The following is a 13435-nucleotide window of genomic DNA, read 5'->3' on the forward strand; positions in this document are numbered from 1 at the left end:
ACAAGGTTGGGCAAGACATTTTGTGCCTGTAGTGTATTGAAGTGTTGTGTGCGAGTGCACGGAGACGAGGACATGGGCAAACGCCCCTTCGCAAGCCCAGGACTCTGTTGCTTCTACTCGGACACTTCTCGAGCAGGACCACGCTTGTGTTATGCCTTGGGTTAGTAAAGGTAGTGCCGCTTCGCACTAAGCCTCTCACAATGTTCTGTCTTGCACAGCAGGTAACAGCAGCACACAACAACTATTTTTCGTATTAATACGATAGCGTCATGACCGCAGTGACAAATGTTGCATTAGCAGCTCTTAGACGACGGTGCCACTGTGCAGTCGTTAAGTGGTTTGGTCTATCCTCGCTGTCCCTCGTCTCCCCCTTCATGTTAATGCGCTTGGGAGGCGGACGACCTGCGGACGTGCCATCACGCGATCAATCCATCTGGGAATTGGTCCGTCTTGTGAATCGGCCGGTGACTTTTTGCACGCAAGAAGGGGGGGAACCAAACATACTAAGCAGGAAATTAATACATGTGTTCCTATGGGAGCCCGGCAGGGCCGGCGCTTCTGAACGTAAAAGCCGGGAAAACGCAGAAACTGTGAATGTCTTGACGAGGTTTCAGTGTCCTTTGCATAAACTGACTAGTAGTTTTCAAATTTTGAGAAAACACTAGGTAGGTGCATATATGTGGGCTTTTACGCTTATTCAACTTTTTACGATTTTACATTTGGTAATTTATCTTTATCTTGAGAGGGCTGACAATAGTTTGCTTTGTTTCGTGGAACATTCCAGCATGCAATGCGAAAAGCTTTAGTTACAGGTGCTTCCAAGCAGACATGTGCATAACCGTTACTAGAAACGAGTTACTTCACCCTAGTTACTTTTTTCGGTAGCGAGTAACATACTATTTTGTTACTTTTTTAGAAGAATAATGAGTAACATACCTAATTACTTTTAAGGCCAAGTAACGAGCAACAGTATTTCATTGCTTTTGAGGAGTAATGTGTCCAACACCGTTTAAACAGCTTTGTTTTAGTTCTAACCTGAGTATGCGTCTATTGCGTAAATGCAGATGGGCAACTTGAAAACAACTAAGCAGCATGACAGAGTAGAAATGTTTATCGCTGAACACGTCAGTCGAACTCTATTATAGCTGGGAATTTCCTTCACCCTTCTAGAAGGTTGAACCTTCTAGAGTCGTGTACAGACCGAATGTAAACCCGAAGATTACCAACACGGAAAGGCACAGAACCTATTGTAAACTTGGAACTTTAGAAGCAGAGAAAACAAAAGAGAAAGTGGAATCCCAGATTCACCAGTTCTCTCTGAAGCACAACAATGCCGTTGCTTCGAGCGCATCAGTAGAACGACTCTTCATCATCGCCGAAGATGAACTCTCAAGAAGCGGGGAAACATAACGGATGAAAACTTGCTACTGCTGACGTGCAATGACTATTGAAAAGAAAACAATAAACCGTGAAACAAAAGCAGTCGTGCATTTAGTTGTCAAAGTAACAAGAAAAGTAACTTGTTACTTTGGAGGTAAAGTAACTCGTTATTTTTGAGAATCGGTAATGAGTAACATATTTAGATACTTTTTGAGCGAGTAATGAGTAACAGTAGTTAGTTACTTTTTTGGGGTCGTCTGTACATGTCTGTTTCCAAGTGTGGAAAGAATGAAATCGATTGCTCTGCAAATTGTAAAACTTCTGCTTTAATTTACAGAAGTGCACCCCAGGGAGGAGCCCTTACAAGATGAAATGGACTGAGATATGTGTCCTCATCGTGGCCTGTCTCATTGCATTGACTGGATTTATTCTCACAATATTACTCTGTTTTGTGAGGGCCAGGTAAGAATTTTGAAATTACAGGGTGGAAGTTAGGGGACTGGGCTAAATTAACTTCCTTTTTTTCTCAATATGCTGATCTAGCATCTAAGCGGATATGATAAGTCATAGCAGCATCTTCATTTTAGTCTTTATGAAGCCTCTGAGAGTACCTAATTCAAACTTTGTTGATTAATGGACTATAGACGCACAAAGCACCATGTTTGCACGATTGTAACACGCCCCCAACTGTAACGCACAGGTCTATTTAGCGCTCAAATATTCGTAAGACACGCCTCCAACTGTAACGCACAGGTCTATTTAGCGCTCAAATATTCGTAAGATAACTTGATGCCGATTGTACCGCGCAGGTAAAAAAAGGAAGGCTGCACACATAACTCGTAGAACAGATTGTATGAAACGCACGCCAATAGGAAATACCATGCACTAGTCGCTGTTCGACAATGACTCTTCGCTGTCCAGAAAGGTGCTTTCATCTAAAGCGTTTTAGGTGCAGCGCTTCTTGCGCTTGTACGAGTGTGCGATTGTCGCCTCTGGGAAGATCGTCTTCCAAACAACTTCGCAAGCTCGTCGGGTCACTAGGATTGCGAGGCCACGCAGTGCTGCTCCCTTGTTATCTCTTCCCTCCAGCGTGATGGCCTTTTGATTAAATAATGCCTCCTAGTCTCATTTCTTTTCTTTTTCCATCTTAAGACGGCAGACATGAGTCCGTAGACGCGAGAGAATATGCGTGATACGAATACTGAAATGGCGATGGATGGATAGGTGGATGGATATTGGCTGTTTTCCTATACCGGGCGGTAGCTTGTGCCACCTAGCCTTGAGTTAATTAAAAAAATGTGCTTCCTTTTTTTTTCTCTCCCATACTTAACGTTCTTCTCTCTTTACCTTCCTGCAACTATCACTGGGCAGGTAATGTACTTTCCAAAAAAACCTTTAGGGAATCGGGCAAGAAAATATTAAACACCGGTCTTCGCCTCCTCCCCTGAGCGAGGGAGTCGCCAAGTTTCCTCTTGTCTACCTCCATGGTGCTCCTCCCTGATCCAGACCCACTGGGGGACAGGTGTGAGACTTTGGGCCAGAGTCAGGCAGGAGGGAGTCCCAATATTCCTCGATGGCGATGGGGCTAGCCACCTTATACTGAGTATTTCGTTTTTGTTTTTGAGTTTCGGTTTCGACTGTAATTCCCATGTATTTTCGGGGACCGATTTTGGTGAAAAAAAGTGTGCGTTACAATCATGCAAACATCAAAATTTCCGGGCATCTTTCTTTTTCGATTTTCATGCATACAATCGACTCATTCGGATGTTTTGGGTTTATACATTGTCAGCACGTTTTTGGAGATTTATTACACATGTACACCCCTGAACAATCTAAGCTGAAACACACGATCCGGCCTTTTTTTGTGTGTCTGTGGTCCCCACAAGCGTTATTATTTCTCGATTTGTCAAATAGTCCGAAGTGTGGGATCTCAACTTCACATTCCCTTCCTAGTTCAGTCCACAGCTTTCAAAAACTGGAAGGTATGCCAAAGAAGCACGATAGACTGTTTCCGCTGATATTGTCCGTGATGGAACATGCATCTAAAACTATTCCTGATCTAAAAAACTCTTTTTTAACATTCAAACATGCTGAGTTTGTGTCATGTTTTGTGATGTGTTGGCTGTCTTCACGTTCACATGCCAGCTTGACAAACGTGGTTTTAGGAATAAACATAAAATTGGGCCAGTAACTCAAGAATAGTGTAATAATTTGGAAGTGTAGTATTTGCGTACTGAGAGATGACACCTCCTATTAATTTGATGAAAATACAACTACCCTGTGCGTCCTAGGGTCCAGTGTATTTTTCTGCTTAAAATAAAGTGCACATGAAGTATTACATTTCATTAGCTGCATAAATAGTGGAGAGGGGTAAGGAAGAGAGACTTTTTTTCCACTCTAATGCAAAGAAGTCAACGCGGAGCGCAAGCTCATCTGCTTCTTTTACAGGGGTTGTAATGACGTCAGAACGCCGATCTCTGATTGGTTCTGATTGAAGGATATTGGGTAGACCTCTAGGCAGCTGGCTTTGACTCGTCTATCCACTATCATTCAGTCAAATCAGAGCTCGGCATTCTGGCGTTACAACAACCCCTATAAAAGAAGCAGACGACCTTGCACTCCACATACCCTTGCTCGAGTATGGTGTCATTGATTCTACACGAGGGACGCTATTTCACTCTTTTTATTTTCTTATGTCACCTGTTTTAACACGTAATTGTAGCAGGTGGCATTAATTCCAGTTTCTTTTAGTGTGCAAATCTATTATTTGGTTCTACTTGCATAATTTCTGGCGTTACCGTGAAAAACTAATTTGGCAGTCTTTCTTTCAGCTACAAATCTGGACTCAAAAAAAGGAAGGCTCGTAAGTGTGATAAGTTTCTTCTTTGAAAATCATGAAGGGAAGGGGCGGGGCGGGGCGGTTGTTGTCATCTGACTTTGTAGCTGACTTCCTTGCCGAGTTGTCAGCTCGTCTTCAGAATTGAGGTTTTAGAGGATGGTTCAGCAATCAACACAGTTTTTCGGGCAGCAGTGTTCGAGTTGGTCTTGTGTTGAAAATTTGTGGTCTCTTATGTGGTTAGATGAAGTTGGGGAGGGGGTATTGTTAAGTTAAAAGGAGATGCTGCACATGTCACCAAAAAAAGATAAACTTACGTGTGTACAGATATATTCACACACACACAAGAAAATGATAATTTCAAGGCAGAAACCTAAAAAGTATGTTGAAATAAAAACAAAACAAGAAACAAAAACACTGAACCCTATTACACCTTTCCAAGAAACACTCGACCCAACGGGACAACAGACCGTTTTTGAGCCCAGTCACTGGGTTTGAGGCTAGACAATCACCAGCGTCCCTGCTAACCCTAACCGAGTGGACTGTGATTTCGATAGGCGCAGTTTCAAACACTGCTGGCGGCTAAATTCTCGTCTTTTCCCGCCACATTTTGTGTTTCACGGTGTATGTATTTTTTCGAGGACATTGAGAGAACATTGTACCACATTTGAAAAACAAAAAGAGCAAAAAAATCCCCCAAAACTGTAACCTATTCTTGTTGGGTACGTGCGCGACAGAACGAATGAGACTGGAATGTTAGTCATCATTTTTTTTTTTACGATAAATTTTGACGGCGCCAGTTGATTAGCCGCGTGTCAAACGACAAAGTGCTTAGCTGTAGAAAATGATTTACAACAGAAAATAGCCAAAAAACATTCATTATTTACGCTCACAAATAGCGTGTTTACCGATGGGCAGGACACAGACATACAATTTAGCAAGTGTTAACATTGAACAATGTATTGTACATACCGCACGGTGCTGCGTTAGCTAAAAATAATTTATTTGAGAAAGATCTCAAGTAACATAGTCACAGTCGACGACAGTCACATCTTGACGATCGGATGGAATCCAAGATGACTTTGTTTTGGGGCACATTTTGGGGACAGTTTTTCACACCAAGGCAAAGAGACTGGCATGACTGACTCCAACCCGAACAACTCTTTTGGCTATGACTGAGAAGGACTTTACGCAGATTATCCCTGGGAGGGGGGAGAACAGTTGTCATTGTTCGCAAAATCGCGTCGAGGGCCGTTCAACGTCCCTCTCCTTTTTCGTTTCCCGTGTACGTAGAGCAGAAACGCTTGAATGGCAGGCACTTAACAGCCCTATTTCTCACAGTGGAAGATAACACAGAAAGGGTATGCAGCATGCATCAGAAAAATTGAGTGGAAACTTTCAAGAGGGGCCAGGAGAAGTTGAGTGCAAAACTTCAAAACATAGGTAGAGAATCACACTGTGGGGGTTTCCACAGTCCAACAGAGTGGCAGAAAATTTCTAGCTGATAAAGGGCGCGAGAATCGCACCAGCCGCATCAGCATCAGCAACATGGCTGCAGCCTAGGAGCGTTTTTTTGGAAAGGTGTATATCACTGCTTGGTTTTACCATAAGAACCATAGTAAAAGTTAGAAAAGACTTAAGAAATAATTAACCATAAAAGGACGGAACACAGGCAGCAGATGTCCATGTTTGTCCTTCTATGTATATAATTGTCAAGTTTTTACACTTATATACCAATGCTCTCAACAAAAAAAGTAAAAATTTACAGTGCGTTACTAATTTTTCTTTTCTGTGTTGTGAATTAAGATGCTTGTATGTTCATTTGAGATCTGCTGCTTTTGAGAAAGTATACTATAGCTTTTTCTCTGACAACCACAATCCTCTAAGATCCAGAACTATCTATGAAACTCTTTCTTTCTTGAGGTAATGAGTGTAGTTCGAGGAATCCCTGTGTTGTTAGTCTAGTTTTAATTGTAAATGTAAGACATCAGTTCCATTCAATCTATTCCAGATCGTAGCACGAGGATGCTAGCGGAGCAGACGTAAGTTGGTGGTTGGTTTTATTTCTTAAGAAGTGAAAAGTCGTTCAACTAGTTTTTTTGCTGTCGAAATCTTATGATTTGGGCCCATGACTTCATTTGTGCCCTGACCAGGCAAAATAAGCATGTATAGTATTATTTATCCGTGACAAGTTCTGCAAACGTTCTCCAAACATTAAGAGAAGAATATGCTGACAAAGATTAATTTCTATATGTATCGCATTCGAGGAAAATTAGGCCCTTACATGCGATAATGAAGTGGTGTATAGTGTATACCATGTATTTGGTAGCATAGGTCATGTTACAAGGCAGTTGCTGACAATAAGGTAAAAGTAAAACAGGCACATAGTAGTAGAGGAGGACTGCATCCCTGCCTAACAGGGGAAAGCTGATTACAATGCATAGTGCGCACGCTCGGCAGATTAATTTTGACTGCTAGAGTTTTGTCGTCACTTCTGATGAACTGCCCGAACGGTGTGTGAATAGTGAAGAAAGCACTGCTTGCAGATTGGCCTTCAATCTGCCCATAGTCGGCGACAGGATGTGCTAATTATTGCATTAACAAAAAATGCCCCAATCATATTCACCCAGGACCCACCTATCACTAATGGATAGCGATAAAACTAACGACAAATTTTCACCTTGTTTACATATATATATTTTCCAAACCCTTATTGGTTCATTGCTGAAATTTTGGTATGACTTCATGGTTCCGGTTTCAAATTATATTTACTGGAAATTCTGGCTTTTCATCTATGATTTTTTCTTCCACAGTCCTGCTGTGTCTATGATATCACTGCCAAGGTAAGTTTGACCATTGACTTCTTTAATAAAATACTCATAATATTGATTGCAATTTTTTTACTTTTTTTTTTCCCCGCAGTCATCAACGCATTTATGAATGGCAGGAGTCAAACAACGGACCAGCAATGGATGCAATGTCATATAGAAGCTACCCAACAATGAGGTGAAAGGCTGCGTCATGTTCGGGGTTTATGAAACCAACTGCCAAGGTGGGGGAAAGCCGAGATCCCTCGAGCTGATCTGCACATCTTTACTAGTGCCTTTGAGAACAATGAGGTGCCAGTGCCTGGAGAACAATACTTCTTGACTCTGGAAATCATCCAGCTTCAAAAGTGCAACCTCTTGTTTTGCGTGAAGGTTGCTTCGTAGAAGCCACTGTCTACAAGACTCTCGAGAAGTGAGTGTGATAGTGCTCCCTTGTGTGAAAACCTGCTTTGACAACTCGAGGCAGCATTAGCGAGTGCCAGATACTATACATATGAAAATATTGCTGTCATTTGATCTTGATGTTTTCCAGTGTAAGCTTTCGTGATGATGTGTTATGCATGTTTGAATACTAATCTGCTTGCTAAAGTGTACCGAGTGCTAAAATTCTGCGATATTTCTCATTTGTTTCCATTTATGTGAAGAAGAAACAAATGAACTAATTTAATTCCCTCGTCAGAAAGTAGAACTTACAGGCAGCTATCATAATAACCTTGGAATTATTTAAGAGTGTAATTGTGTCTTTTAAATGTGCTGACATACCTGAGAAGTATTTCCAAGCTCCACTATTCATGAGTAATCCACATCATGATTGCTTTACGTTGTTTCTGAGAATTATAAGTGCATGCCCAATTATAATTACTATCTTAAATTTCCGAAGGTACACATTTTTCAGTTTGCATTACGTAACCATGCTAACAGCAGAGTGGATTTGTATGTGTGTCACAACCAAGCAGGATATAAAAACCCTGTATTGGAGGCTGAGGTGGATCAAAAGTGTCCAAGTAGTATGTTGTATATAGTTCTGTAAAAATGTTTTTTTTTTTTTTTTTGACAATTGCACTTGTTGACTTGCAGCTGTTTTCAAGCAATGCGATGCCTTGTTAACTGACAGCCTACTAGGCGCTCTGAAGAGCTCTTTAAAATGAATCTGCTGTAGTATTGCTCACCTCCTTATAATGCTGGTACGTAATAAGTTATAAATAACAACTAATAGGCCTTCAAAAAAAATTAACATCTGTTACGGTTACCAACAGACCAAGAACATCTAGATCAGTGGTTTTGACAAATGCCTCAAGATACGTTGTGGTCTTCAGGTCGTTGACCTGATTTCGGCAGCTTTTTCGGCTTGTGCTTCAATATTGGTAACTAGATGTGTGAAAGTTATGCCTCCAAATATTTTTTTCACAAAGCTTTGGAGCATAAATGCTAATGAAATTGCACATAGATTATTACCACATTCTTCGCATACATTTTGTAACCTTTTCATGAAGCCTTCATCATTATCTATACTCTTTTGCCATCGCCGGGTAAGTCGCTTACCTTGAAATACCGAGCAAGTGGCCATTTAAAATTCAGACATCTGGAAATGTGCTTGTTAGGTCTTAGAACAAAAATGCGGAAGGGGCACACGATAGGACGGACTTTGCACTGTGGTGCTAAGAAAAGCGACTGATAAGTGTGAGAGCTCGGTTAGCTAGGCAGGCTCTTGATATGTCCTTCGCTTAGTTTTCAAACATTTCAAAAGTAGCCGGTGGGTGCTTATCATGACACGGGTGTATGCTCGGTGTTTTTCCGGTAATTTCATTATCATAAAAGTCTGCTTCAACTTTAAATATTGTCGCACATCCTTTCAACTTGTCGCCGTTTGACATGGGGCATTCTTCGAGAGTGTTTTTTTAACGGACTGCCACTTGTTTGGTCGGTTAAGAACATACTCAGGTTTGAAATTTAATTGAAAATTACTAAATGAGAAAGATGGCAGCAACAGTGCAGTTGGGTATCCGTAACCGTAATGAATATGCTAAAAATATTTTAAGGCATTACATTTGTGCTCCCCCCCCCCCCCCCCAATCATATTATGAAACAGTACTGTGAGATGGCCAGATACTTGACATAATTATGGGCAGTTACATGTAAGCTTACTCTTGCTTTTCTCCCAGATTGACTAAGTGAAAAGTAGTGGCATTTTCAATCTCGTACCTTGAATTGAGGTCATTGACTGTTACTACTTGTCCAGGATCATTGCAGAACCCTTTCTTTTTTGAGTAGCATCCTAAACAGTCTATTTATTTTTTTATGTGCAATGCTCGTTATTGCAAATATTGCGAACACTCGTTTAACTTTGAAAAATGGATAGCACTCCTCTTTATTAAGAATGTAGGTAGTAAAAATAATGTGTGTGTGATACTTAACCATTGACCCAGAGCTGGAATCTTAGTTTTGATCTGAGGTTATTGTATTATGTCTTCTAGTTTTTGCTCCCATGTTACTCATCAGTCATACGTTCCTTGCCATCAGACTTTTCTTTATTATTATAATTTAAGTAGCGAAACGGGCCCATGTTTTTGGCCTGGGAAGTACTAAAATAAAAACAAGAAAGAGAATGTGGATGTTGCATTATTGTGAGACTCAACCTTCAGATTTGCTGATGGGGTCTTTGTTCTTTCCTCAATTGTAACAGGAGCCCAGGTGTGAGTACCCGCCCACCCACTCATGCTTCAACTGAGGCACTTACAAATACAGATATGCATCTTTCCATATCTGTGTTTTTGTTACTTTAATTTCTTGCTAAGCCTGTCAGTGCAATCACTACGAGGAACACCCAGGACACGGCGTCGTTGCTCCATCAGTCCTTTCGGGCACAAATGGAGGATTCCGAAGACAGTTTTGTGGGCTAATCGGTCACACTTTATTTCTATAATCTCTATAAGTGAATAAATTCAGAAGGAGACCATGCAGATTCCCATCAAAAAAAGAAAATAGGCTGCCTGGAATACATCACAACTTGTTTCGTCAGTGTAAGGTACAAGCCTGGTTAGTATTGTGTCAATTTGACTTATACGAACACAACATTACACAAAACAACCACACGACGAGGTGGCTGGACCTATGTATTTGTTCTTTTTCTGGTCTCCATTTTTTTTATAAAACTTTGATGAAAGGGCCTTTTTCCCAACCTTTCTGCTTGGCACCTACTTGAAAAGCAACACGTTGGAAGTTGTCATGATTATTTTGTGGCGATCTGACTTCTCCGCGAAAAGGTTGAAATGACGCATAGAAGTTAAGTCCTTTTTGATGGCCAATGCAAAACAAATTTATATTTAGTCAAAAGGTCTCAGTGCAATGGCTTGTGTGCAGAGTGGCCACGAATGTTGATTTTCTCGTGATATATTGATATTTTTTTTATTTAACCCTTGAGAGTTTGGACACCACAGAAGGCCTGTGGCCCGTACCCATAGGTTTATGGTACGGGTCGAGCCGCCTCGTTCCGCGGTATTGCGTGGAATCGCCCAGTTCCAAATAAACTCGAGCTAACTTGGCAAAGGCGAAGGCTACAGTTTTTGTGAGCCAATCAGCACGTGGAAGGCAGACACGTGACTATACACGTGCCTCACTAGTTGTGCGCAGTGCTGTACGTCGAAGCCACGGGCGAGAGAGATAGGGAAAAGCCGCTTTTGTACGAAATTTGAGTGTCGTGCTAATCTCCGGTAACCGGACAAAAGCTCACCGGACAGAAGCTCACCGGACAAAAGCTCACCGGACAAAAGCTCACCCGTTTTTTGACAGACCCGGACAAAAGCTCACCCGTTTTTTGACAGACCCAAACAAAAGCTCACCTCGATTTCTTTTTTTTTTTACTATCCGGGCGAAACACGGGCTGAAATAAAGTGCGGACGCAATGGACATTGGACCATTTTTAGGAGAACTTGTACCTCATCCACCATTGAGTTGAGAATTTTTTTAAAAATACTTTGAAAGAACTGGAGTTCGGCCTTTTGGAAAAGTACAAGACAGATGACCAATTTAAAAAAATTGTGCGGGGTTTTAGATAGGCTCGGGTTCCTTCCACCACAGCTTGTTCCACAAGAACTGACCACCAGGGAAAAGTCTACCGGTGACATCGCTACCTACTGGACTATTTTGATTGCACGTATTTCAACGGCCGCTTCCGTTATGCTTCTGTTCCATCTGTGGCGGCACCCAGAGCGAATTCTTCCCTTCGCCTGACTCTGCGCCGACGGCGACCGGAGTTTCCCCCGGTACGGTGGAATATGTACGACACCACTCTTCAAGATAAAGACCGGATGAGCAACACCTGCGAAAGATAGAGTACCGGGTTCCAGAAGCCTGTCGGCCACGCCCATTCAAGTGTCTTGAGGCTGATTGAACGCCTACAGCAAAATCAGGCTCTCGTTGCCACGGCATTGACAAAAGTCCGGAGAGGTGAGCCCACCGTAAAGCGGGTGCGAAAAATTACTCTGCACCTGCAGAATCGTCTTAGAAATATTTGCGAGGGCTTGCATGTACATCGAGATCTACCAAGACTGCTGGAGCTAGTGGGGCACTGCATTCGCTTCTAACCAATCGATAAATAAACTTGTTTCTACTAAAATCAACAAACCATGCGCCTGTCAGATTTAATTTATCGTTGCCTTTTTGTGTCGCACGCATGTACCTAAGTTGTCCGCACTCGTGTTAAGACCAACATGAAATTTTCTCGTGCTGAGCTTTTGTCCGGGTCTGTGAAAATATGGGTGAGCTTTTGTCCGGGTCTGTGAAAAAATGGGTGAGCTTTTGTCCGGTGAGCTTTTGTCCGGTGAGCTTCTGTCCGGTGAGCTTTTGTCCGGTGAGCTTTTGTCCGGGATTCCTAATCTCCAAGGGGGACAAAGCCAACGTCTGAGACACAAGAGAAGGCTCCAAGTCTTCTCCGACTGCTTGGATTACGATCTTGCCCCTGTACCTTTCGTAAGGGATGTAACGTGCTTCGCTCTTCGCCAAGTTACAGTCAAATTAATTATATGATTGAGTAAAAGGAGATGTGGGGAGATAAACTGGGCTAATCGCTTACGCCATATAAATCCGGTGCTGCCGGATCACTCTGTCTCTCCTTCTTTCGTGTAAAGCTGATTGTCCATGCCCTGCTAGAAGTATTTGGACACAGATGAAGGAAAAGGAAATGGTAAGCCGAGCGTGATGGCGTAGGTCGACGTTACGATGATGGACGTATGATCGTGCAGGGCAATTAAAGTGAAGAAGGCAGTGCAATAAAATGTCTGTTAACTTGGACAGCTACGGTGTGGATCCAATGGTGGCCGTAGGTGGTGCACGTATTGTATGAAAGTATGAAGATAAAAACTCACCCGAGTTAACAAAAAAAAAGAAACTATCTTTTTATGCACAAACTTTTTGTTCGTGAAATCGTCAAATAGCATTATGGCCCTTGGTGCGTTTTTTATGGCGTAAAATTGAGTGGAAAGGGAAAGAAATAAAATCGGCTTACATTCTTGTCCCCAATCATTTTGGTGAAATGCGCCACAAAAGCTCACCATTCCGTTTGGATGATTTCCCTCGAACGACTCCTGGATTAAGTGAAATCATCCAAACTGAATAACGAGCTTCTGTGGCGCTTAATTTATATTATAACAGAGTGAACTGTGTTATGTTTACACAGAATACCGGTCACAGTATTCAGCTTCAGGGTCTCCCCAAAATATCCCGCAACGATTATGATTGCAACCACCTGGCCCCGCCGTGTGTCTGTTCGTGTGAGCAGCCTATTCATGCTCCAGCTGCTTGTAACCATGAGGCACCAGCAGGGTTGCCATACATGCAGTTGTCTACTATCGCGGACAGTATGAGCTTAAACAGTCCTGCATGCTTCTTTGGCGAATCTGCCGGCTTCTGAAAGTGCTTTTTGGGTCAAATGGATGGAAAGGAACGTTGACGTCCCATTCTTTTAATTCGCCGTCAAATCGAGAGGTAGAGAAGCTTGTGGAAACCGCAGACGCAGAGAAATTCTGGATTGGGTGTTTTAGCTCACATCGTCCGAGCGGGTATGCTTGGCAATGTATGAGTTTCACTGGTGTAATTTTGAAACAATCGGAGCAGACACGAAACGTTTAAAGGGGCACTGACACATGAAAATATATTTATTTTTTTTTATTATCCGAAACGATTTAAAACGATGCCGGGACATTACCCTGAAAATTCGAAACTTGGGTATTCAGCATTTGTGAAATAAAAAAAAACAATTTCCAAATGCCGAATTTGAAGTTGCCGTGCGATCCGCGCCAGTGCAGTGACGTCAAGTTTTGCGGTCTCCTGCGTGTCGACTTTCTTTCGCACCTCCGCTCCAAACCACCGCGACCGGAAGCGAGGAGGTGAGGAG

At 42.2% G+C, this 13435-nt stretch overlaps 1 protein-coding gene across 1 annotated transcript in view; it reads left to right on the forward strand.

The window, feature by feature from the left end:
• Positions 1-9650, forward strand: part of LOC120838824 (cadherin-23) — a gene marked incomplete in the record, with an annotated part of 59397 nt that extends 49747 nt beyond the window's left edge. Inside the window, 4 exon segments of the mRNA XM_042292461.1 lie at positions 1718-1842; positions 4212-4243; positions 6228-7059; positions 7139-9650. Coding sequence (XP_042148395.1) covers positions 1718-1842; positions 4212-4243; positions 6228-6262 — 192 coding nt within the window.
• Positions 9651-13435: the final 3785 nt, after the last annotated feature.

Source organism: Ixodes scapularis, unplaced genomic scaffold (genome assembly GCF_016920785.2).
Source record: "Ixodes scapularis isolate PalLabHiFi unplaced genomic scaffold, ASM1692078v2 PGA_scaffold3__209_contigs__length_174095766, whole genome shotgun sequence".
Taxonomy (NCBI): Eukaryota; Metazoa; Arthropoda; class Arachnida; order Ixodida; family Ixodidae; genus Ixodes; species Ixodes scapularis.